General features: G+C 44.5%; 2 protein-coding genes across 6 annotated transcripts in view; one reads left to right on the forward strand and one right to left on the reverse strand.

Annotated features, from left to right (window-relative positions):
• FAM234A (family with sequence similarity 234 member A) overlaps positions 1 to 6,500 on the reverse strand; it is a 36,041-nt gene extending 29,541 nt beyond the window's left edge. The window contains exon 1 of the mRNA XM_058570507.1: positions 6,461 to 6,500. The gene's annotated coding sequence lies outside the window, so the exon portion shown is untranslated. The remainder of the gene's footprint in view (positions 1 to 6,460) is intronic.
• A 10,608-nt stretch (positions 6,501 to 17,108) lies between these two features.
• The window catches only part of LUC7L (LUC7 like), a 35,346-nt gene continuing 26,197 nt past the window's right edge, over positions 17,109 to 26,257 (forward strand). For 3 of the 5 annotated variants that reach the window (XM_058570508.1, XM_058570511.1, XM_058570510.1), the window contains exons 1-3: positions 17,109 to 17,228; positions 19,107 to 19,201; positions 24,176 to 24,274. In XM_058570508.1, the coding sequence (XP_058426491.1) occupies positions 17,168 to 17,228; positions 19,107 to 19,201; positions 24,176 to 24,274 (255 nt within the window). In that variant the 5' untranslated portion in view covers positions 17,109 to 17,167. Of the gene's footprint in view, positions 17,229 to 17,390; positions 17,771 to 18,067; positions 18,139 to 19,106; positions 19,202 to 24,175; positions 24,275 to 26,257 lie in introns of those variants that run through there. The other 2 variants (XM_058570512.1, XM_058570509.1) reach the window with 2 other exon arrangements.

The following is a 26,257-nucleotide window of genomic DNA, read 5'->3' on the forward strand; positions in this document are numbered from 1 at the left end:
AGCAAGGGCAGAAGGAAAACTGCCGGAACAAATAACTGGCAATTCTGCAGATATTATGAAAGTATGGGGTCTAATTTTTTGAACTAAAATTTGATAACTTTTTTGTGTGTGTGTGTGAGGAGGACTAGCCCTGAGCTAACATCTGATGCCAATCCTTCCCTTTTTCCTTGAGGAAGATTGGCCCTGGGCTAACATCCACGCCCATCTTCCTCTACTTTATATGGGGTGCTGCCACAGCATGGTTTTAACAAGTGGTGCATCGGTGTGCACCCGGGATCCGAACCTGCAAACCCCAGGCCGATGCAGTGGAGCGCACGCACTTAACCACTGCGCCACTGGGCTGGCCCCTTGCCCAATTTTAAAATTTTGAATTTTACAGCATTCTTTTAAGGGAATTTTCAGACAATGAGCCAAAGAGATCAGATTTTCAAAATTAAGCACTTCAATCTAAAAGGTAGTTTGCATATTTTTTTTTTTTATAATTTTTTATTTTATTTTTTATTTTTTCCCTCAAAGCCCCAGCAGAGAGTTGTATGTCATAGCTGCACATCCTTCTAGTTGCTGTATGTGGGATGCGGCCTCAGCATGGCCAGAGAAGCGGTGCGTCAGTGCGCGCCCGGTATCCGAACCCGGGCCGCCAGCAGCGGAGCACGTGCACTTCACCGCTAAGCCACGGGGCCAGCCCAGTAGTTTGCATATTTTAAAAATTGGTTTAAACTAAGTAAAATTTTGGGCCGGCCCTGTGGCTTAGCGGTTAAGTGCGCGCGCTCCGCTGCTGGCGGCCCAGGTTCGGATCCCGGGCTCGCACCGATGCACCGCTTCTCCCGCTATGCTGAGGCCGCCTCCCACATACAGCAACTAGAAGGATGTGCAGCTATGACATGCAACTATCTACTGGGGCTTTGGGGGAAAAATAAATAAATAAATAAAATTTAAACTAAGTAAAATTTCTGTTTAGTTTTAACTGCATGTCTTAAACTCACAGCTTTGGTTTCATATGAGAATTTTGAGAAGAACTTGGTACTATAGTTTGATCTCTGTGAAGGAATAATGAAGGAGAAGGTCCACTTGTTTGCCCGGAAATTTTAGAACAGCCAACTAAATGCTTTCCACCACTCAAAGAAGATCTACTTCTTGCATTACTCAACCTCACTAGCGTGACAATTTTACAAAGCAGACATTACTTTAGTGAAGAGTACTTGCAAATTTAAATAAATAAATGAATAGGGGCTGGCCCGGTGGTGCAAGCGGTTAAGTGCGCGCGCTCCGCTGCGGCGGCCCGGGGTTCCCTGGTTCAGAACCTGGGCATGCACCCACACACCGCCTGTTAAGCCATGCTGTGCCGGCGTCCCATATAAAGTAGAGGAAGATGGGCATGGATGCTAGCCCAGGGCCAAGCTTCCTCAGCAAAAAAGAAGAGGATTGGCATCGTATGTTAGCTCAGGGCTGGTCTTCCTCACATACATATACATACATACATACATACATACATACATAAAACAAGAGGAAAAGAGAGTACCTGCAAAATTAAAAAGCAGAGAGAGAGAGAGGAAAAAAAAATTTAAATAAGCAAGAGAGGCTTGGAGGCAGACGAGGTTTTTAAATGGAGAAAATATGTAGGGAATACCTAGGGAAAAGCTCTGATTATAGATTCTCTTTACTATCTAGCTTCAGCAGTCAGTGCCAGACACTGAAAGGTTTTGTCGATGGATTAATGAATGAAAAGACCACCTCACCACTCGAGCACTAAGTGTCGATAAAGTCAAAAGTCGCTCTTCTTTAAGTCTGAGTCAGAGCAGATACATTTCTTTCTTTCCGTTGGGGAACTCTTGCCCCTAATTCACACTCACCGGATTACTCCCTAAAAGCTAGGATTTCTAGAGAATAGAAATGCTGCACCTTGTCATGTACTCAGTGGGCCTCTGTGTTGTTTTATATGTGAATTGCCTTTGCCCACTGAGACTGTGCTATGACTTGACCAGTAACGGCTGCTAATTTTCAACACTTCCTGTGTGCTGGTCCTGGAAGTCCTCTCTCTTAGTCCTCCAAGCCTCAGCGGGACCAGCATCAGCCTTAGGAAGTTCTGCGTGAGCACTACTGACCCAGGATAGCCACCTTCCACCCCAGAGAACTCAGCCCTCCCATGGCCGACTGAGAGCTATTTAAAGGCAGGAGGACTCTGCTGCGTCTCCTGTGCCAAACACACAGCACTCAGTAAATGTTAGTTAACTGGAGTGGTGGGGGGAGAGTTTATGCAGCCCATCCCTGGGCAAGAAGATGAGTAGGATAACGCACAACCATTCTCTTCACTCCAGGGCCTGTCTTTTGGCACAGACTTGATGATCTATAATCACGGATCGATCTTATAGCAAGTGTGTGCAAATGCTTGTCCCTAAAGCTGGCTGTTATATACACAAACGGTTGAAGAACGTCTTACCTTAGGAGGCCTATGTCACGCACGAGCCGCCCAAGTATTCTGAGAGGAGCTCAGCATGAGGCATTGAGACGCCCACAGTATCCAGCAAGGACTGGACGTTCCGCTGAGCAAAGCAGAAGCCAGACAATGGGAGCTACAGTGTTCAGTTGTTTACAGCTGAACAACTATTTCCTCTTCACCAAGCAAAGAATCTCAAGACAAAGAATAGGCCCTTAATCATCTTTCCAAGGAGAACAATTTTAAGGTCACAGTTCCCGGACAAAGGCAAATGTATCACGGCATGTGCAGTCGGCTCACAAACCTCAACCCACGGCCCCCTTCCTTCACATGACCGCAAAACTTCTCAAGTAACTGAGGACGGCTCCACAGCACCAACTAAAGATAAGTTAAAGATGAAACTTGGTCTACGTTTCAGACAAGTAACTAGTACATAGAGTAAGTTTTGTAGGTTTGTCCAGAAAATAACACGGAGTAAGCCTTTTTCCTGAATTCTAAGGCAGATTTTATTTCCTTTGACTCCCCCACAAATCAGTGGAGGTGGGGAAAAGGAAATCAGAAAACTCTTATAAAGTATAACTCTTACTCAATCACTTTTGATCAACCCTACAAGACAAGCAGGGTTGTCAATTTACTTATTTTTTATCATTATTTATTTTTTAAGACCTTTTGTCATGTAAATGTTTAAATACAAAAGTAGAGACCACCAGCCCCATGTACCCATTACCCAAGTTCAGCCACTACGGACACATAGTTCTCCCCCATGCTCACCTCTGATTTTTTAAAAATTTGCTCCACTTTAGAGATATGTCACTTGATCTTTCAGCACCTGCTTCCTGGTGATTCAGTTAGGAATCAGCATTCTTCTTTTTCTTTTTTAAACCACATCCAGACAACCTAAGCTCCATGAAGGATTTTACAAAGTAAGAATGGGAAGAAAATTCACTAAGTCTGTGAGTTTTCTAAAGACCAATTTTGAATGAGATATACAGTACGTTTTGAAACACCCAAGGAACACTGTAAATTCTCACTTATCTGTCTCTGCAATTAAGCTCCTCCTCTCAATGGCCACTGCTTTACGTCATATTTTTATAACTTCTCACCTGAATTTCTGTAGCCCTCTCAAATCTTCTTTCCTTGATATAGTAAGAGACACCTTTCTAAAATATCTCCTGATCATGTCATTTCCCTGCTTAAACCTTGGGAATGATCCTCACAACCTTAGAACAAAGCTCAGATGTCTGAGTCGGGCTCCAGGCCTTTTCAACACCCGGCTCTTGCTTACCTCTAGTGTCGTCTCTCCCTAAACCCTACACCCAACATCTGTTCCCCCAGTCACACTGCTGCTCTTCTGCACATGCTGTTCCTCTCCCCGTCTTCGTCTGGCAACTCCTACTGTGCCTTCAAAGCCCACTCAGATCTGACCTCCACCCTCACACTGCTCCGTACTCACTGAGCCACTGGTGAGACCTCCTTCCCAGACTACGAGGAACTTGAGGGCATACACTTGTTTTTATTGCCTTTGTTTTCCCAAAACAAAGTACAGTGCCTGGCATAAAATAAACATACATTCACATGTCTAAATAAACGTCCAATTCTTGCTATGCTCTGCTCATAAACTTGTCTTGGAAAAGTAATTTATGAATGCATTTATTAACCATTTGCTTTGAAATCTACAGCTTGCAAGAGCAGTTGACTTTTAAAACCTGATCTGAGGGCCGGCCCGGTGGCTTAGCGGTTAAGTGTGCGCGTTCCGCTGCTGGCGGCCCGGGGTTCGGATCCCGGGCTTGCACCGACGCACCGCTTCTCCGGCCACGCTGAGGCCGCGTCCCACATACAGCAACTAGAAGGATGTGCAGCTGTGACAGGCAACTATCTACTGGGGCGTTGGGGGAAAAATAAATAAATAAAAGTTTTTTTTTTTTTTTTTTTTTAAGTCACCGGGCCGGCCCCTAAATAAATAAAATCTTTAAAAAAATAAAATAAAATAAATAAATAAAACCTGATCTGAAATAGATGGCATAAATCAGATGTAAGGGTCACTCTGACCACCTGACATCCATTCCTTCTCTCTCGTAACAGCTCCTTGATCTTCCTTGGGGAAATCCACTTTCCCACATGCTTAATGTGTTTCTAGTGGAACTCAGCCCTCCCTATCTTGAGGAGGTCTCTTTACCCAGACCTAGTTAACTAAACAGATTCACAGTGATTATGGCCCAACTGAGTATTAGGTCTACAACTTCAGCTGGAATTACAGGGAAGAGGCACTCTTTTCCCACAGGAGTGATAAGTGGAATGGTGGTTTTAAAATATGTTCACAAACTCTTTGATATGCCTCCCTTCAAAGGTGAAGTCTTGTACTCAGTAACGCTAACAATAGAATGTGGCAGAAGTAACAGTATCAGAATTCCAAAACCAGGTCATAAAAGGCACTGGGGCTTCCATCTCTCTCGGATCACTCACTCTGAGTGAGGGAAGACAACTGGCATGTAAGGACACCAAACTAAGGAAAGGCCCACCAGGCAAGGAAATAAGGACTCCTGCCAGCAGCCAGCAAGGAACTGAGGCCTCCCGTCACTGGTCATTGGCCGTGTGGGTAGCTGTCTTGGAATCAGGCCGTCCAGTCCCAATCAAGACTTCAGATGACTGCAGCTCCATGAGTCCCTGAACATAATCACCTCACTAAGCCACTCCCAAACTCCTGACCCACAGAAACTGTAAGATAATAAATGTTTGATGTTTTATTCCATTAAACTTTGTGTTGATTTGTTATACAGCAGCAAATAACTAACATAAGTAAGTAGGATGGAGGCAGGAACCTGAGAAAAAAGGCAACAGAGAAAAACAGGGCAAGGAGAAGGTATACGAGAGGCTAATCAGACCCCCCACACACACACCATTACCAAACCCCGAGGATCTCATTAAGCCCTCGGCCCCCTCTATTCCTAGTCTCCTGGACTTTCCTATGTGATAGCAAGTGGAATCCCTCCACAGGCTGACCCAGTTTTAATGGGTTCTTGATACTTCAAGCCAAAAGCACTCCAATCAGTGCAACAAGGAGCCAGAGAACTGGTAAAATGCCCAAAAAATGTCCCCTTGCTACCAGGGTCATTTCCATGATTCCTCTTCCCTCCGCTGTATTTTCTCTTTAGCATGCTCCATGTTCTGCTTATTTCTTATCTGTATCCTACCGCAGAACTGAAGCTCCTTGAGGACAGGAATTCTATTTTGTTGAGTGCTACGTCCTCAGCACCTAGAACCATGCCTGGCACCCAGCAGACGCTCAATCTTCGCGGAGTTAATCTAAGCTGCTCCAAAAGCACCCGCACTGTGAAACTGCCAGGAAAGAAGCGGTGCAGTTTGGTGGTAGCATTAGAGACACCAGCAGCCCGTCCCTGGAGACGGCACATCGCACCAGCTCCTCTGCTGAAATCACAGGGCTTCTTGGAGCACCCCGGGGGGAACCGCAGCTGCCACCCTGATAACTCATCAGTCTGCTCCGGCCAATCAGTTGGCGGGGGCCGGGAGCTCGCCGGTCTACACTCTGCCTCCGTTCACGAGGATCTCCCCTACAGAGGCGTCCACGTCGGCCGAGCGGGGTGACCGCCAGTGCGTCTGACCGACAACGTCCCGGTGAGAGGACGCGGATGTCCGACCCGAGACTCCCCGCGGACACTGTTCCAGCGGTTGCACCTTCGTCACCGAGGCCCCCTCCAGCGCAGGCGGCCGCGGCCGGCCTCCCCGCCTGTGGCCCACGGGGCGGGAAGCTCCCACCGGGAGTTCAATACATCCCGCTTAGGGGAGGCCCCGGCTGCGGGCTGTGACCCGCCGGCCCCTGGGGCTGACCAGCCCCGGCCCCTGCGCGGCCTCTCCGCCCACACGGCTGCACGGACACGCGCGGACTCAGATCTGAGGGCCAGGCCGGGGTCCTCGGGGCCGGGCCGCCGAGGCAGAGAGACGAGGTCGGCGGGGAAGAGGGGGCCCGCGGCGGGCACGCGCGCGAGAGACGGGGCCGCGCTCACTCACCTGCCGCCGCGCCCGCTCGCCGGCACCGCCGCCGCGTTTCCCGGCCCCGCCCCCGAGCGTCACTTCCGGTCGGCCGGGGGTAGGGGCGGAAGCGCCCCGGGGCGGCCCCGCCCCGCGGCCCGCCTCGGTTGTTCAGCAACGCGGGGTGTGGCCGCGTCTTCCGAGGGCTTGGCGCGTGGGTCCCAGTCACGGCCTCGCGCGCCGTGCTGACCAAACCGGACCACGGCTGTCCCACGGCTGTCCGCGCCCCGGCGCCGCGGCAACGTGCGGTCGCCCCTGCCCAGCGCTGGCCTTGTCAGCCCATGGGGTTGCGGTCGGGTCGCCTTGTGGCTTTATTCTCAGCATAGATGATTACGCGTCTGAGCATCTTTCCGTACGTTTGTCGGCCAAGGCATTTCCTCTTCTCTTCGGTGCCTATTCTTGTCGTTGGTCCAGTTTGCTGTTGAATGGTTTTTTTGTTTCCTAAGTTTTTGTCAGTCACGTGTGTTGTGAATATCTCAGTTTGCGTCTTGTCTTTTCACTTCCTGGTGCCTTTTGATGAACAGAAGTTTGTATTTTAATCTAGAAAATTATCGGGACGCCCCGTGGCTTAGCAGTTAGTGCACGCGCTCTGCTACTGGCGGCCTGGGGTTCAGATCCCAGGTGCGCACCGACGCACCGCTTCTCCGGCCATGCTGAGGCCGCGTCCCACACACAGCAGCTAGAAGGATGGGCAGCTATGACGTACAACTATCCACTGGGCCTTTTGGGGAAAAATAAATAAATCAATAAAATTTAAAAAAATAAAGAAAGAATAATCTAGAAAGTTATCACTCTTTCCCTTTATGGTTAGTATTTCTTGTGTCTTATTTAAGGAGTCCTTACCTACCCCAAGTTAACTCGCCCACATTTTTTTCTAGTGGTTTTAAAGTTTTGATTTTAACATTGAAGTCCTTAATTCAGTTTGGAATAGATTTAGTGTGAGGTAAAGAAGTGATTTCATTTTCTTTTCCATTTGGATAACCAGGAGTTCTAGTGCCATTTATTGAGTTAGTCTCTCTTTTCCCCAGTAATGTTCAATGTCACTTGCCATATTTTTAAAAAATCTGTATATGCATGCGTTTCTGTTGGGTTTTTAATATTCAGCTTCGTTAATTTTATCCTAATGCTCACACCAGGTGTTCTGGATCAGATCAGATTTCTTATTAATTACCCCACAGTAATAATAGGCATGTTGAGTCCTTCACACCTCCTCCCCCACAGGCCTTACCCCGGATGGCACATAGAGAACTGATGGAAGTTTTTCCTATGGTGAGTGGCCCGACACAGCATAGGGGATGAGAGATGAGGAACAATGACTTTTCTCCGTTCATAAAGGGGAAGAGGCAGCTGTCCTCCTGCTCCTCCTGAAAGGGTCTCCTCCCTACTCCACTCTTTGGTTTGTAAATGAATCTATCCAGGGGCCAGGCAGCCCCAGTGTCTCTTGTCTAGATTTTTAGGACCTAGAGATGCCTCCAGATCCTGGGCCCTCACTCCTTGCCGTGTAAATACTACGCCTAAAAAGATAACACTCCATTTTCCCCAGTACCTAGCCACCTAATCCAGGCTGTAACCACTGGGCTCTCTAAGAGAGATAAGGAAGCTATTGGTAACACTATTATACTTTTGGATCAGAGCATTAACTAGACAAATGGCTACAGATCTAATTCTCACAGTATGTGAAGGGTCTAGGGAGACTAGGGCTCTTTACAGGAGCACAGGGAGTCCAGGGAAGTTTTATTTCCCCACAGCTTCTTTCTGGGATCTTTATTCTCTTCCATTCTCTCTACCCATTCTTGTGCCGGTACCACACAATCTCAATTACAACATCCTTATAATAACTCGTGATATCTAGATAGACAGATACCTCCACCTTATTCTTCTTTTGGAAAACTTCAGCCATTCATCCTTCAGTAAGATTTTACAATCAGGCCAAGTTTCACAAAAGAACCCCATAGCATTTTTGTTTGTTTGTTTTTTGGTGAGGAAGATTAGCCCTGAGCTAACATCAGTGCCCATCTTCCTCTACTTTATATGTGGGATGCCTGCCACAGCATAGCTTGATAAGTGGTGCATAGGTCCACACCTGGGATCCCACTATGCCACTGGGACATGTAGGGTTTTTTAAGAGTTGTATTGAATCTATAACTCTGCAGGAGAACTGACAAGATATTGTCTTCTATGCACTTAATTTAGGCCTTCTGTGATGTCTTACAGTAAGATTTTTATTTCCTGCGTACAAGTATTTTGAATCTTTTTTTAGATATATTCCTAGGCATTTTGTGGTCTTTAATGCTATTGAAAATGTTGTCTTTAAAAAATAAATTGTGTTTTCTGTTGTTGGTATATAGAAATAGTGTATAGATTTCCGTATATTGTTTTTTAACCAGAAACCGTGCTAACCTCATTGTTTTTAATACTTGATTGGTGGGTTCTTTTGAATTTTCTAGGAATATAATCACGTCATCTGAATAAAGACAATTTTTTTGTTAAGATTTTATTTATTTATTTATTTTCCCCCCAAAGCCCCAGTAGATGGTTGTATGTCACAGCTGCACATCCTTCTAGTTGCTGTACGTGGGACACGGCCTCAGCATGGCCGGAGAAGCGGTGCATCGGTGCGCGCCCGAGATCTGAACGTGGGCCGCCAGAAGCGGAGCGCGTACACTTAACCGCTAAGCCACGGGGCCGGCCCTGAATAAAGACAATTTTGTTTCTTCCTCCTCAATCCTCCTGTCTTTAATTTCTTTTTCTTGCCATTCTGAGCTGACTGTTAAATGGAAGCAGTAGTCCTGTCCCTGTCCTATCCTGTCCCTGATTTTAAAGGGGATACTTTCGATAGTTGCTTTAGGGGAGAAAGACAATTCTTCTACCCTCTGGGTCCTTCTGGCTCGCCTAAGAATTAAATTGACATGAGACAGAATAACAGGAAAAAAATCAAACAAAGCTTTATAACATCTATACATGGGAGAAACCCAGGAAAACTGAGCAACTTGCCAGAATGGCTGAGGTTGCTACCTTACATACTATCTTCAGCTAAAGACAAAGGAGGATTTTGGAGGTGGGGGAGTCAGTTACAGGTTACCAGAAAAAGCACAGTAAAGAAGAGTAAGGTTATTATGCAGATTTAAGTCCTTGCTTTCTTCATTGATAAGAATTTCTAGAGATAAGGTCATCCCCCCTACAAGAGGGAGACATCTTTACAAATGGAGATTTCCCTTACAGATGTAAATGTCTCTTACAAAAGGTAAATTCTACATTTCAAAGCTTCTCCCCTGTCTGCAGTTTCTTAAAAGTAACCAACCCAAAATAATCCTCATGCCAAAGAGGGTGAGGAGGGCCGGCCCTGTGGCTTAGCGGTTAAGTGCGCGCGCTCCGCTGCTAGCGGCCCGGGTTCGATCCTGGGCGCGCACATACAGCAACTAGAAGGATGCGCAGCTATGACATACAACTATCTACTGGGGCTTTGGGGGAAAAAATAAATAAATAAAGTCAAAGAGGGTGAGGCAAAGAGGAGGTGGCAAATTCTGCTCCCATACATTGCCCATGCACTGTAGGATTTTTTGTAGATATTCTTTAACAGGTTAGGAATGTTTCTTTCTATTCCTAACTTCCTAAGGGTTTTGAAACCAGCAAACAGTTAGCCATTGATGATTAAGTAGCTAGGAACTAAAATTTTTTTCCTTCTTGCAGTTACTGGTTATAGCTTTTAGCTGTTTACCCACCCATTGTTAACTGTGCTGTTTAGGCAATATGCTATCTGACTCCCACTAGGTTCCTATAGATAACATCTCCCTAGAGCCTAGGTCACCATGGTAATGGGCGTTTGAGCTGTTTTTCGGGAATTAGAACCCCTTGTCCACTTTAGGCCAGTTGAGACCACCAACCCATCAACTGGGCCTTCGCAGATGTCCGATAAGCAACCTCTTGACGTCAAGAAGCTAAAAACTCCACCCTCAGGTCATGCTAATGCCGCCATTTTGTGAATAAGCGTCCCATGAAGAGGCATGAAGTCTGACTACACTTGTGCGGGTCATCAATTACCTCACCTCACCTCACCTCCAATCATCTATCTCCACATTTCAGAACACCTTGCCTCATACCCCATAAATATCCCTGAGTCCCCATTATTGGGGAGACAGATTTGAGACTTGTTCTCCAGTTTTCCTCTCTTGGCCGCTTTGTGATTAAACCCTCTCTGCAATCTCGTTGTCTCCGTGTTTGGCTTTCTGGGTGATGGGCAAAAATGAATCTAGTTCAGTAACAGTTTTTCATCATCAATGTGCATTGAATTTTATTAACTGCTTTTTCTGCATCTATTGAGATGATTATGTGGTATTTCTCCTTTAATCTTTTATTATTTTTGGTGAGGAAGATTGGCCCTGAGCTAACATCTGTTGCCAATCTGTTACCGAACCGGGTTCGTTTTGCCCACCTCACAGAAAGCCAATCACCGAGATGACGAGATTGCAGAGAGAGGGTTTAATCACAAGGCAGCCACGTGAGGAAACGGGAGAATGAGTCTCAAATCTGCTTCCCCCCGGGGGGGTGGCGCAAGCGGTTAAGTGCACGCACTCCGCTGCGGCGGCCCGGGTTTCGCAGGTTCCGATCCCAGGCGCTCCCCGACGCACCCCTTGACAAGCCATGCTGTGGCAGCGTCCCATGTAAAGTGGAGGAAGATGGGCACGGATGTTAGCGCAGGGCCAGTCTTCCTCAGCAAAAAAAGAGGAGGATTGGCAGATGTTAGCACAGGGCTGATCTCCTCACCAAAAAAAAAAAAATCAAATCCGCTTCCCCAAAAATAGGGACTCAGGGATATTTATCCAGATATTTATCCAGGCAAAGTGGTCTGAAATGTGGAGATAGATGATTGGAGGTGAGGAGAGGTGAGATGACTGATGATCCGAGCAAGCGTAGTCAGACTTCATGCCTTTTCATAGGATGCATGTTCACAAAATGGTGGCGTTGGCATGACCCGAGGGTGGAGTTTTTAGCCTCTTGACGTCCAAAGGTCACTTATCGGACATCTGCGCTGGCCCAGTTGATGAGTGGGTGGTCTCAACCAGCCTGAAGTGGACAAGGGGTTCTAATTCCTGAAAAACAGCCCAAACATCCATTACTGTGGTGACCCAGGCTTCAAGGAGATGTTATCTATAGGAATCTAGTGGGAGTCAGATAGCATATTGCCTAAACAGCACAGTTAACAATGGGCGGGTAAACAGCTAAAAGCTGTAGCCAGTAATTGCAAAAAGGAAAAAAACTTTAGTTCCTAGCTACTTAATCATCAATGGCTAACTGTTTGCTGGTTTCAAATCTTCCTCTTTTTGCTTGGGAAGATTGTCCTTGAGCTAACATCTATGACAATCTTCCTCTGTTTTGTATGTGAGATGCTGCCACAGCATGGCTTGATGAGTGGTGTGTAGGTCTGCACCCAGGATTGGAACCCTCGAACCCTGAGCCATTGGAAAAGAGCACGTGAACTTAACCACTACGCAACCAACCGGGCTGGCCCTCCTTTAATCTTTTAATGTGGTAAATGCCATTAGCTTTCTGATGATAAATGATCCTCGAATTCTTAGATTAAACCAATTTGCTCATGGCTTATTATCTTTTTACAGATTGCTAGATTTCTTTTTTTTTAAAATTTTATTTATTTATTTATTTATTTTTCCCCCAAAGCCCCATTAGATAGTTGTATGTCATAGCTGCACACCCTTCTAGTTGCTGTATGTGGGACGCGGCCTCAGCATGGCCGGAGAAGCGGTGCGTCGGTGCGCGCCCAGGACCTGAACCCGGGCCACCAGCATCGGAACGTGCACACCTAACCGCTAAGCCGCCGGGCCAGCCCCAACACATTGCTAGATTTCATTTGCTGACATTGTTTGGGATGTTTGCCTCTATGTTTATGAATGAAATTGGATTATAATGTCACTTTATTTTACTTTCCTTGTCAGGTTTTGCTATCAAGGTTATATTGGCCTCATAGAATGAATTAGGGAGTATTTAATCTTTTTTCTATTTTTTAGAAAGGTTTGTTGTCTTGTGGTAGAGATTGTGGGCTTTATGATATGGAAATTAATAAAAGAAATCTTAACTAAACTGGAGTTGGAAAGGCCTGTGGCAGGAGCTCTCACCCCCATTACACATCATCAATAACACCAAACAGTAAGAGAGGACATTGCATCTCCTGCTAAACCTACTTTACTACTGAAGAAAGATTTCTCTGGCTGACTGCCAACAGCCCAGCCAATCAGAAGTACCACAGCTCAGCCAATGAGGAGCTGTTGCTGTCCTGATCTGTCACTTTCCTCCAATGGACTTTCGTTTAGAACAGCCCCTCCCTACTCCCCCTTTTTCTCTATAAAAGCAGCTTCTCACCTTTGTTTTCTGGATTTGCCTATGGTTTGCTATAGCATGCACATCTTGAATTGCATCCTTTTGGCTGTTCCTGAATAAACTCATTTTGAGGATAAAATAACAGGCAGATTTGCTTTTTAAGTTGACAACGACACATTCTTTTAAATCTATTGACATTTGCTTTATGTCCTTATGTTTGATCAATTCTTGAAAATGACCCATGTGTGCTTGAGAAAAATGTCTGTTCTCTGTTGAATACAGGGTTCTATACATGTCCTTATGTCAAGCTTGTTAATTTCTTATTAAAATCTTCTATATTTTTACAGATTTTGGGGCTGTTTAATCAATAAATTTTGAAAGGGACATATTGAAATCCCCTTTTATAGTGGTATATTTGTTTTCTCTATAGTTCTGTCATCTTTTGCTTTGCATATTTTGAGTCCATTTTATTAGGTGCACACAAGTTTAGTTATATCTTCCTTTGAACAAAACCTAACAAAACCTTCTCTATTCTTTATAATATTTTTTCCCTTAAATCTTATACTGTAACTATATTAGGTTTGTTTATATTGGTGTTTGCCTACATGTTTTTCCACACTTTTACTTTTAACCTTTCCATGTCTTTATTTTTTTATTTATTATTTTTTTTTATTTTTTTGCAGAGAAAGATTTGCCCTGAGCTAATGTCTGTTGCCAGTCTTCCTCTTTTTTTTTTCCCCTCCCCAAACCCCCAGTGCATGGTTGTATGTCCTAGTTGTAAGTCTTTCTAGTTCTTCTATGTGAGCCTCTGCCACAGCATGGCAACTGACAGACAAATGGTGTGGTTCCCTGACTGGGAAACAAACCCAAGTTGCTGAAGCGGTGAGAGCACCAAACTTGAACCGCTAGGCCATCAGAGCTGGCTCTACTCATCTTTATATTTCACATATATTGCTTCTAAATAGCATAAAGCTGGATTTCCATAATATCCCATTTGATTTTTCTCTTTTAAGTGATAAATTTAATTGCTTTATAATTATTATGATAATAATTTATTTGAATTTCTTTCTACCATGTAATTTTTTAAATATAATTTTTCTTTTGGAATAATTTTAGATTTACAGAAAATTTGCAAAGACAGTACAAGAGTTCCCATATACCTTTCACCCAGTTTCCCCTAAGGTTAACATCTTATATTACTGTGATACATTTGTCAGAACTAAGAAATTAACATTAGTACATTACTATTAACTAAATCATAGACTTTATTCAGCTTCACCAGTTTTCCCACTAATGTTCTTTTTCTGTTCGGGGATCCAGTCTAGGCTACCACTTTGTATTTAGCCATATATTTTTAATTTTTATTTATCCCAATTTTTCAATGCTTCTTGCATGCTTTAGATTAACTAAGTTTGTTTATGTTCTTATTCCATTTTTTTCCATATGCCTGTTTGGAATTTATATAATCCACTTATATATATATATATATATATATATATATATATATATATATATATATATATATATATATATATATAGTGTGTGTGTGTGTGTGTGTGAGGAAGATCAGCCCTGAGCTAACATCCATGCTAATCCTCCTCTTTTTGCTGAGGAAGACCGGCTCTGAGCTAACATCTGTTGCCAATTCTCCTCCTTTTTCCTCCCCAAAGCCCCAGTAGATAGTTGTATGTCATAGTTGCACATCCTTCTAGTTGCTGTATGTGGGACGCAGCCTCAACATGGCTGGAGAAGCGGTGCGTTGGTGTGCGCCTGGGATCCGAACCCGGGCCGCCAGTAGCGGAGCACATGTACTTAACCGCTAAGCCACAGGGTCGGCCCCTCCACTTATATTTTTTAAGTGGTTATTCTTGAAATTTTTGTCTGTTTGTTTGTTGAGGAAGATTCTCCCTGAGCTAACATCTGTGCTAATCTTTCTCTACCTTTTTGTATGTGGGTCGCTGCGTCAGCATCGCTGATGAGTGGTGTAGGTCCCAGGATCCCAACCAGCGAACCTGGGCCACCCAAGTGGAGCGCGCGGAACTTCACCGCTATGCCACAAGGCCGGCCTGCTTACCCTTAAAATTTTACAATGCATATTTGATTTAACAAAGTCTAAATTTATACAATATCTTAATGCACCTCTGGCACAGTACAAGGGCCAGAGAACTCTTAATTATTCACCCTTCTGACTAACATGCTATTGTTGTTCAGAATTTTATCAATCTTTTTTTAAACTCCACAAACTAATTTATTATTATTATTTTGTGCAGTGTTTCCATTTTTACATGTTCACCATTCTTTTCCTTTTTGCTCACCATTCCTTCTTACATCTCAAACTATCTTTTGAGATAATTTTCTTTCTGAATGACATCCTTTATAAATTCCTTTAGTGCAGGTCTCAATGTCTTAGCTTTGGTTCTCCAGAAAGCAGAGCTTGACAGAGAAGGTTTTGTGCTACTTTATTAAAAGACCTCAGTCCTAGAGAATTAGGAATGGGAGCAAAAGGAGTGAGGCATGGAAGGAGGAGAGCACAAACAGGGGTGGCTTAATGAGCTGGCCATTATTTGGTATCAGGCACTCTGGATTGCTTGTTTTCCTAAATTGGTCTTCCATCAGAGGATATGGCCATTGGGGGGACATAATTCAGTGCGGCAACGGCTTCTCATTGGCTGGGCTGTTGACCGGTGGGGAGAGACCTCCTCCTTCAGTAGTTAAGTACTTGTACTTCCTGTCCAAGATGCAAGTGTCAGAGTCTTCCTGTTTGGTGTAATTGACGGTGTGTGATGGGCGTGAGAGCCCCCCTATAGGCCTTCCTGACTCCAGTTTTGTTAAGGTTTCTTTTATTAATTTCCACACGCCGTAGTAACTCCTCTGTGCTTCTGGATTGCACATGTGTGTTTATGTCATGCCTCAGTGACAACCAGGAAGCCCCTAGGTGGGGCAAGAAGCACAAATTCCACAAAGTGGTCACTGGGATCAATGGTGTGGTGTCAGTACTGCTTCCCACCCTTAATTCCAAAGCCTGTATATTTTAGCTATTCGGGACTGTGGTCAGTAGTCTCCAAACATGGCTACTGAAAATTCCTCTCATCTTTGATAGATAATGATAGAAGTAAAGTTTGGGGTCTGAGCCTAGGCCTTAAAAGGACTGACAACTTCCACTCCCTCCCTGGGGGCAGCCAGCTGCCATACTATGAAGCAGCTTAGGTTCGACTTCTTAATGTCATATTCTCATGTACGGAGAGAGAGGCCACACAGAGGACCACAGAGGAGCCAGGCATGTCAGTGAAGCCTTCTTGGACCTTTGCTCAGCCCAGCTTTATACAAGCAATCTTGTGAACACAGCCAACACCACCTAGAGCAGAAGAGCCCAGGACCCAGCTAAGCCCTGAGTGAATTCCACACAATCACGAGAAATAATGTCATTTTTGTTTTATATCATTGAGATTTTAAGTGGCTTGCTACACGGAAATAAATAATTGACCTGCTTTACCATAAAATGGATCTCTTGACATGAGGCAGTGTTGTGTAGGATTCCACATCAGTGAATCAGGCATTCTGTAGGCCTTTCAGTGTGTGTGCTTGTGTGGAGGCACTATAGTCAGGAAAAGCAAATACACCTCTGATATGGTGACAGTTCCGTAAGGATGAATCACTGTCCTCCTAGAGTAGAAAAGATCTAATGTAGTCAACCGACCTTCCAGTGGTTGGCTGCTCTACTCACAAGGGAGTACCAATCAAGCGTTCTCTGATGTGGCTAGGGCTGGACAGCCTTGGTGCATGGCAGACTATGAGCTCACAGAGGGACTACCACGAAGTAATAATCACAGAACCTAAAATTAATTCCATGCTTGATTTAACTTTCACAAAAACCATGTCACAGGCACCATTAAAATCCTCATTTCAGAGTCTGAGAGTATCTATAATGATATGTTCACAGTTTCATGACTAGCAAGAAAACACACAGGGTTTCTTTTCTTGTTTTGGATTATCTATTTTATTTTATTTTATTGCATTTTAGCCTCGGTAGAGCATATAGGTCTTGGGCTCTAGAGTAAAATCAGGGTTGGGACTTTGGCTCCGCCCTTTGGACAACTTGCTCGAACCACTGGAGCCTCAGTCTCTTCCAGCGCCCAATTCAGCACCCCACGTCGCTGCAGAAACTACATTTCCCAGCAGGCCAAAGGCCGGCGCTGACGCACTTCCTCCCGGCGTCCACCGCGGCGGGAAGGAGCCGAAGGAGCCGAGCAAGCTCGAGGCGGACGCCAGCAGCGTTCGTCGTTGCCGCCGCCGCCGCCGCCACCGCGCTGAGAGAAGCCTTCGCGGCCGTCCCCGCCGCTCCCGCCGGCCGCGATGTCCGCTCAGGCGCAGATGCGGGCCCTGCTGGACCAGCTCATGGGCACGGCCCGGGATGGTGAGTCGGAGCGGCCGGCCAGGCGAGGGGCTGGGTGGGAGCGAGGCGAGGCCGCCGGGCGGCCTGAGCGGGGACCGCGACCGTCTGCGCTTGCGCCGGGCGCCCTCCCTCCCCCGCGCGCAGACCGCAGGCGCCGGGCCTTTGTCTGAGCCAGCTCGCCTCGGAGGCGGCCGCCTCCGGCTTCTCACCGGGCGCCCGCGCCGTCGGTGGGCTTCGGCTCCTTCCCCTTTGCCACCCTGCGATCTCGTCCCCCGCGGCCCCGCGGCGATCCGCGAACCGGGCAGTCGGCGAAGGGCTGGAGCCGCGCGGGCTCCGGGTTGCTGGCCGCCGGGTGGCGGAGCTCCTCCGAGGCTCCTCGGGGGAGAAGCTGCACCCGAGGGAGCCGGATGGGTCTCGAAACCCCGGCCGTTCTTGCTCGGCACCATTGCGAGGGGAGCCGTAGATGGAGCTTTTCTAACGTGGGTTCCTGCCCGGTGCTTTTCCAGTCCCTTACCCCCAGCCGCACAGGAGAGCCTCTGTAGCCAGCGCTTGGCAGTCGTTAGGTAGGTTGTACTGTAGGGAGGAGCGCAAGATCATGATGGTTGTCTCGGGAGAAAGCTATTGCATCTTTGCAAAACTGTACACGTGCTGTGGTTCGTGTTTTCTTTTCTGCTGAAGTAATGAAGTTGTAAGTTCACACTGGCACAATCGTAGGGCTGTGCAGATTTTTTGCACTTTATTTCATAGGTGAATAAGTGCTTTTTAGCTTTCTTTGTATATTGAGTTGCTTTTGAATTGCTTCCCATATTTTTATTTCATACAAACTGAACAATTGTGGCCCCTCTATTTTATTTATAAAGGTTCAGTGTATCTTTGCCTGCCTACATCAATCTGCAAGGGAGTTGCAGAAAAGCCTCATGTTCATCGAGCCGTGAGTCACAACCAATTTCTAAGCTGTTATAACAAAAAAGTGTTTGCTTTTTTTCCACAAGTAACTTTAAAAGTGTAGTTTAGAAAGAAAACATTTTCAATAAAAAGACACTACATTAATCCTGGATGCTTGCAAATCCTAAAGTATATTCCTCCTTTAGTATTTCACAGCTCTGTGTCATATACACAGATTAGCTTTAAAATTTGTCACATTCCACTTTGCCTTTACTTTTATGTATCATTCCCCTGACTTCCTTACTGCAGGTTGGGCAAGAAAACTTTTCCTTTAAAACTTTTCAACAGCGGGCATAAAATTCTGCAGCTGAGGTCTTGAAGAATGCAGATGGGTACAGTATGTGTTGGAACTCACAGTGTGTATTGACTAACCTAGTTCCTTTTTGCTTTTTTTTGGTATTGTCTTGTTAAAAGTGACTCCCAGGTGCCAACCACTTTTTACGGGTGGGGGTGAAGGAGGGACAGGAAGACGAGGTCTAGATTATTTATCAGTCAGCAGTAGAGTTTGAAACCTTCTTCTTCACGTAATTTTGGGCAAAATACTGCTTATATATTTGTCCATGGCAAAATGATTAGATTAAGCAGTAGCTTTTGTTGGTGGAAACTACCAGCTATAAGTGCTATGTGGTGATTCATGGCCCTCTGATTAGCATGAGTTTTGGTATCTCATTGCTCACATGTATGTGTGGGGCTAAAGGCCTTTTGGTGCTCAGCCTTTTACTTCTGACTCCTTGACTTCTTTGACACAATGACGGAGTCGGATCTCATTAAGTGTGATTCTTCATGATATATTTAGCGTCAAGAAACATCTCCGCTCCAGTCGTAAATATCTCTAGATCAGCTTTTCAGTGTATTTGGTAGTCTGCAAATCATCCAGGCGAATTGTTGTACCCGATATGCTTTTGTGCTTAACGTGATAATATTGTCTTATTTAAAACAACAAATGAATTTCAGGAGACGAAACCAGACAGAGGGTCAAGTTTACAGATGACCGTGTCTGCAAGAGTCACCTTCTGGACTGCTGCCCCCATGACATCCTGGCTGGGACGGTAGGTGCATTTGAGGGGGGATGTCATCAAACACTCAGACATGGGTGCTTTGTAGGCAGTGAAGCTTTTTCAGGTTGAATTCTGTTTTCCTTTACCAGGCAGAAATCTCCTTCTGCCCTTCAAATTATAGATTTTGTCAGTTTGGTAGAATTTTATGTTATGGAACATATTTCACTGCTGTAAAATTCTATCTGTAAAATGATCAGATTTTTGTAGAGTCATTTATTCTGAGATATTTGCAACTAAGTAGTGCAAGTAGTCTCATTTGGCTATAGCAAAAAGTATGCTTCAGGTCAGCCTGTAGTTCTTTGAAGATTCTGGGTTGGTTGGTTTGTTTGCAAGTTAAACATATGCTAGACTTTTGATCTAGCAAGGTACATTTCTTCCTCAAATATTTAGGTTTTTAAAAAATCAATTGGGAATAACATTGATTTTCTAGTTTTGTGTTATGCCACCCTTTCAAGAAATCAACACAAAATCCAATGAATATAGACCCCTAACATTTTTTTGTGTGTGTGTGTGAGGAAGACCGGCTTTGAGCTAACATCTGTTGCCAGTCTTCCTCCTTTTTTTCCCCCAAAGCCCCAGTAGACAGTTGTATGTCATAGTTGCACGTCCTTCTAGTTGCTGTATGTGGGACGCGGCCTCAGCATGGCCGGAGAAGCGGTGCATCGGTGCACGCCTGGGATCTGAACCCGGGTGGCCAGTAGCGGAGTGCACACACTTAACCACTAAGCCATGGGCCGGCCCGACCCCTAACATTTTAAGTTCACTTCAGATGAACCAAACAAATAAATGCTAGTTTTGCAGAATGTGCATTTATTGAAAATTAGGTAGGATTTAAGAAGACTAAGGGATGGAGGATTATCTGCCATGATTCAGCTGCTTTAGAAAAGGAGTCTGACAAATACCATCACCATTTTAAGATTTTACAGCTGCGTCATGGAATATAAACACTGTCTACTCATTTTAAGGGTCAAATGTGCATGTACTAGGGAGTATTTTCTTCATGATTAATTGTTCCTTTTATTATTACCATGGTGGGGGAGCAGCTCTGGGAAACCGCTCAGATGTATTAAATCTTCTCAAGCTGGCTCTTCTGGCAGCAAATAGGAAATGAATGCCAGACCTTGTGCATCTGCTACCTGAGGTTTCCCCTGCAGTTTGACCTGGTATAGGAAAACGTTGTAATAGCCGTTTGCTGCAGAGTGTTGTGGGTGCCATCACTGTGAATTAATGACTTCCACTAGTCATAAGCAGGTCAGCTGTAGGGTGCTCCTCTAGGAGGCATCATAACCAGGAATTGTTGATAGGTCTTAGTGGAAGAAGTCAAAGGGAGCAGAGAGACGTGCAACAGAGTGAAACATTTCAACCATGTTATTCTTTGTCAGATCCCTCTGTAGCATTGTTTTGGAATGCTGATGAGAAAAATACCCAGAATGAGGGTATTTCCTACAGATGTTTATTGTGTTAGGTATAGATTAATTTACCAAATATTTATTGAGCACCTACTCTGTGCCAGGCACTGGAGATATGGTATCAGTAAGTCTTTTTCTCATCTAACAGGAAGAGGACAGACAATAAATAATAAATGGATAGATAATGGACTGTTTTAGATAGGGTGGTAAGGAAAGGCCTCTCAGGGACATTGGAGCAGAGACCTGAAGGGTGAGAAAGAACACACTGCAATTTGGGGGTATAACACTGGGTGGAGGATGGAGCTGAAGGACAGCAGGAATACCACTGGTGTGTCTGGGCTGGTGTGAGGAAGGCAGAGGCTATGGAATCAAATGAGTGATGAGAACAGGGTCCCTCCCGTGTGGGGTTGGGCAGGGGCAGCTCAGCAAAGAACGTCTGAGAAGAAGTGGTCTGAGGAGGAGAAAGAAACCTAGCAGACCCATGTTTGGGTGAAGATGCAAATGAACAAATGTCGGGGCTGCTGAGGTTTGATTAGGATCAGGGTTGGGAATTCAGGTGGAGATGCCTGTAAATGTTGAGTCTCACTGGTGTGGGCTCCGTGAATGTAGTGTTTTGTGTTAAATTGAAATGGAATGAATATAATTCTTTAGAATATAGCAGCAAGATGAAAGTGGTTATAACCCTCAGCCTGCTAAGGGCTGCTCTAGACCATCTGCTGTCATTTGTAGAGGTGGGGCAAGGTGGAATGGAAGTCATAATTTTATTGAGGCTTAACGGAAAAACGTGTTATTGATTAGTAAGTTTGGAAGAGGAACACAGCTGGAGGAACGGTAGTGTAACTTGTCTCAGTGGAAGATCTTTGTTTTCCGAAGGTCCTGGAAGGAGCCTTTAGTGCCCTTTGCTGTCAGCAGTGTGAGGCCACCAGAGGGTAGAGAACACAGGTGTGTGTGCAGTAGAGAAGTTCTGATAATGCTGGATCTAACAACCACCTGGAATGCTTTGGAAGGACTTAACGAATGGGGTATTTCAGTTCTGCTTGGTGTTTAGCTGCCGGGGGAAATGGCCAGTACTGCCCTGCCTCCTTGGCAAAGCTGGAAAGGTACATCCAGAGAGGGACTGTGGAACCCAGTCCTGTCCCCCGCCTGCTTCTCAGTGGCTGCTGGAGAGCTCTCACGCAGAGGAGGACAGCGGTGAATCTTGCTTCATGTGTGGTTCCCTAATTTCAAAACTTTCTTGACAGTTGAAGTTTTTAGAATGGAAATTGATTTGCACTTAAGATTTTAGTACTAGGGGCGGCCCAGTGGCATAGCGGTTGAGTTCGCACGCTCCACTTTGGCGGCCCGGGGTTCGCAGGCTCGGATCCTGGGCGTGGACCGATGCACCGCTTGTCAAGCCATGCTGTGGCAGCGTCCCATATAAAATAGAAGAAGATGGGCACAGATGTTAGCCCAGGGCCAGTCTTCCTCAGCAAAAGAAAGATTTTATTTTATTTTATTTTATTTTATAATTTTATTTATTTATTTTTCCCCCAAAGCCCCGGTAGATAGTTGTATGTCATAGTTGCACATCCTTCTAGTTGCTGTATGTGGGACGCGGCCCCAACATGGCCGGAGAAGCGGTGCGTCAGTGTGTGCCCGGGATCCGAACCTGGGCCGCCAGTAGCAGAGCATGCACACTTAACTGCTAAGCCACGGGGCCGGCCCAAAAGAAAGATTTTAGTACTTAAGATTTTAGTGCTTGCTTCTCCTGGTCGTTTTTCTTTGAGCAATAGCCTTCGTTAACATTCAGGCATTTCTGATAGCTACCACTTATCTTTCAGCTATAGCGCTTAGTTTCATTTGTGGAAACTATATATTTTAAAGAACTGTTATTTGGTACTTAAAAGAGTGAATGAAGCCAAAGTTGTCAGCTTTGCATGGACAGTGATTCTAGTTGCAACTTTGGCTTCTAGAACCACTCTTGCCACTCTTGCTCTACCTCTAGATCCCCCATGTAACCAACATACATGAGCTACATGATTTCAGAGTAAGAATAATGAGGGGGAAAAGAGTTTTAGCATTTAAATGCAAAAGTCAATCTGGTCAAAATGAAGATAAACTCCACATGAGGCAGCCCAGTGTGGGCTCTGTCACTGGTGATACTGAAGGATGTTTTTTTAGTGAGCACGGCATGTACCTTCTGTTAGACAAGGACCCGTGAGTCAGGCCCTATGAGTCTAATTTGCCTAAAATGTTAAGGATTTTATAATCTGGGAAGTTTTTAGTCCCTGAAGTTTTGAACACAGTTGTAGTTTGAGCTCAAAGGAGTTCCTGGACGCCATCGTTCTTTGGTTCCTGATTATGTGGACGTGTGCTTTGTCCAGTAGCTTGGACCTCAGAGGGGTCCTCAGTGGGCTGTCGGGTTTTGTTAACTTGCGCTCTCTGGCCTGACAGCATGATCCTCAGCATGTAGACTTCCCCGTTGTTATTTAGTACAGTCCTGTACTCAAGATTTAGATAAGAAATAGGCAGTGTTGTCTCGTTCTGTGTGTGCCTACAACATGTTATAGCACATCAGGCTAATCTTAACTGGTAACAGATCATTTGTTTTAGTAAAAGAGCCTTTTGTTCTCAAATGTGGCAACTGAGTGGCCCAGTTCTATGTCCCCAGTTATATGTCCAGGGTCATTTACCAGGTTAGGTGAATGTTTGGAGGATTCATTTGCCGCTGAAGCAGCCTAATCTGCTTTATTGCTTTTGATATACAAAGAGCTACACAAAGCCAAGTGGTAGGTTGTGTTGTAATTGCCAAAGCCTGATTTCTTTCTTTCTTTCTTTTTTTTTGTGAGGAAGATCAGCCCTGAGCTAACATCCATGCCCATCCTCCTCTTTTTGCTGAGGAAGACCGGCCCTAAGCTACCATCTATTGCCGATCCTCCTCCTTTTTTTCCCTTTTTCTCCCCAAAGCCGCGGTAGATAGTTGTATGTCATAGTTGCACATCCTTCTAGTTGCTGTATGTGGGACGCCACCTCAGCATGGCTGGACACGCGGGACACGTGCACTTAACCGCTAAGCCATGGGGCCGAGCCCATAAAGCCTGATTTCTATCTGCTCTTTCCTTTTCTTGTCTGCAACTTAGGCATTGAGCATCTTGAGTAGTCAAGATTGCAAGAAGGAATGCCCGGAAACTTGTTGCAATCGGTGATACTCTTGTTTTCTGGCTTTTTTCTTGCCACTCTCCCTTTCCTCATGCTGCTATTCACTGAATAGACATTTCTTATGTGACTGATGCAAAAATATGACTGGCAAAAGCTAGTTAATGTGATTTTCATTATTAGACTGATTATCTCTGGGTCTAAAAGCGATATGGACACTGTTAAGTGCATCTGTTCTGAGTATCATATGATCCTGGTGGTAAAAGAAAAATAAGGCTTCTTAGCTATATACTGTTTCTTAATTTTCTTATCATAGTTTAGTATTAAAAAAAGTATTATTTTGGTGATAGTTGAACATCAGGTCATATGCTTTCTACAATGGGTAGACATTCACATGTAAATTTTTGTTTCTTTCTCACAGCGCATGGATTTAGGAGAATGTACCAAAATCCACGACTTGGCCCTCCGAGCAGACTATGAGATTGCAAGTAAAGAAAGGGACCTGTTTTTTGAATTGGATGTAAGTTTTATTTGGTGCTAATTCGTCCCTACTATGAAGAACCAAACATTGAACTAACAAGAATATTGTAACATATGTAAGTTATAAAGCAAAATGATAAAATAGATAGTTATTCCACCAGTCTGGCTGACAGCTAGAACATGGCCAGTACCATTTTGTGTCTACCTGTGTGTTTACCACTCCAACACTAGTCTGCATTTTGTATCATTTCCTTTAAAATTTACATGTTTTTAGATATTTTTATGATTCCTTGAACATTGTTTGTTCTTGCTTGTTTTTAAGCCTTATAAAAATGGTTTCATAGCGTAGATAAATCTTTAATAACTTAATTTTTTTGTTCAGTATTATGTTTCTATTTACCCATTTTGTTGGGTATAGGTTTGTTGGTTTTCATTGGTGCATGAGTGTTCCCCAAACTGTCCATTCTTTATTCATAGATAATTGGGTTGATTCTGGGTTTTTTGCTATTACGAGCAGTATTATGAATATTCTTGGATATCTTCTTGGTGCGCGTGTATAGGGATTTATCTGGGGTTTGTACCTAGGAGAGGAATTGCTGGCTTGTAGAGGATGCCTGTGTTCATCCTTGCAAGATAGTTCTGTAGTGTTGTCTTTTTCTTTTTTCTCTCTATTATTTGATAAAGTGGCTATATCAATTTAAAGCCCCAATAGCATCCTCACCATCACTTGGTATTATTAAAAAATTAAATTTTTGCAATTTATTAGTTATAAAGTGGCATTTTACTACTTTTTTTCATTATTGCTTCCCAAAGTAACCTTTTTTAGACCTTTTTTCCTAATTTTTCCCCTTCTCTTCCATGAAATTTTGATGTACAGATAACCAGCATTTCAGTTCATATACTGTGATCCTTTCCAGGCCACAAGCCATTGTAATATCCAAGGTTTTTTTTCACCCTTTAAGACCAGTTTTCACCCCTGCCCCCACTGAGAATGCATGGTTTAGAGTCACTCCATTGTAATTTTTTCTTTTCCCTAACCCTCCATCACTGGTGTGACCAGAGGTTCAGTGGAAGGGTTTGATGCCATTGAGGCTTTGGAGTGAAGACTGGGAAGGGACTGAGTTTGGTGTGAGGAAGCCAGGGAAAAACCCAAGGAAAGGCATTTTTGCCCCCCAAAGGATGTTTAGAGGATATATTGTAGCTGGAGCAAATTCTACTTAAATCAGTAGTCTTAAAAAGTGATTAAAATTAACAGTTCTTTTTCTTTCTTTTTTTTTTTTTCGTGAGGAAGATCAGCCCTGAGCTAACACCCACGCCAGTCCTTCTCTTTTTTGCTGAGGAAGACTGGCCCTGAGCTAACATCTATTGCCAATCCTCCTCCTTTTTTTCCCCTTTTTCTCCCCAAGGCCCCAGTAGACTGTTGTGTGTCACAGTTGCACATACTTTCTAGTTGCTGTATGTGGAATGCCGCCTCAGCATGGCCAGACAAGCGGTGCGTCGGTGCGCACCCGGGATCCGAACCCGGGCCGCCAGTAGCAGAGCGCGTGCACTTAACTGCTAAGCCACATGGCCAGCCTCTAACAGTTCTTTTTCAAATACATTCTTTAACAGCAGTGTGCTCTTGTGTTGAATCTTTGAATTAACTAAAAATGCCTTTAGCAACAGCTCAACTAACAGATGGGGCTTGGAAATAAAAATTTTCTATACTGTGAGTTTTAATTCTTCAGTTACCTGAAAATGCTTATGTAAAGTGGCCGTGACCTTCGGCTATTCGGTTTCAGAAACTGATAGTTACACAGATTATTGGGTGAAATCTCAGTTTTAGTAGTGTTGTTTTTTGCATCACATATCTTAGATTTCTACTAAATCAGAATGTCAGTTTACTTTTTAAATAGCCTAATTAATGCTAGAGACTTGATTAATAAGAAGACATTGAGACTACAGAAAGGGACTGAAATACATACAGTAATTTAGTGTGTTATGACAGGTGTGTGTTCAGACAGTGTGGAGAAGATCTGTTTTT

Source organism: Diceros bicornis, chromosome 26 (assembly GCF_020826845.1).
Source record: "Diceros bicornis minor isolate mBicDic1 chromosome 26, mDicBic1.mat.cur, whole genome shotgun sequence".
Lineage (NCBI taxonomy): Eukaryota > Metazoa > Chordata > Mammalia > Perissodactyla > Rhinocerotidae > Diceros > Diceros bicornis.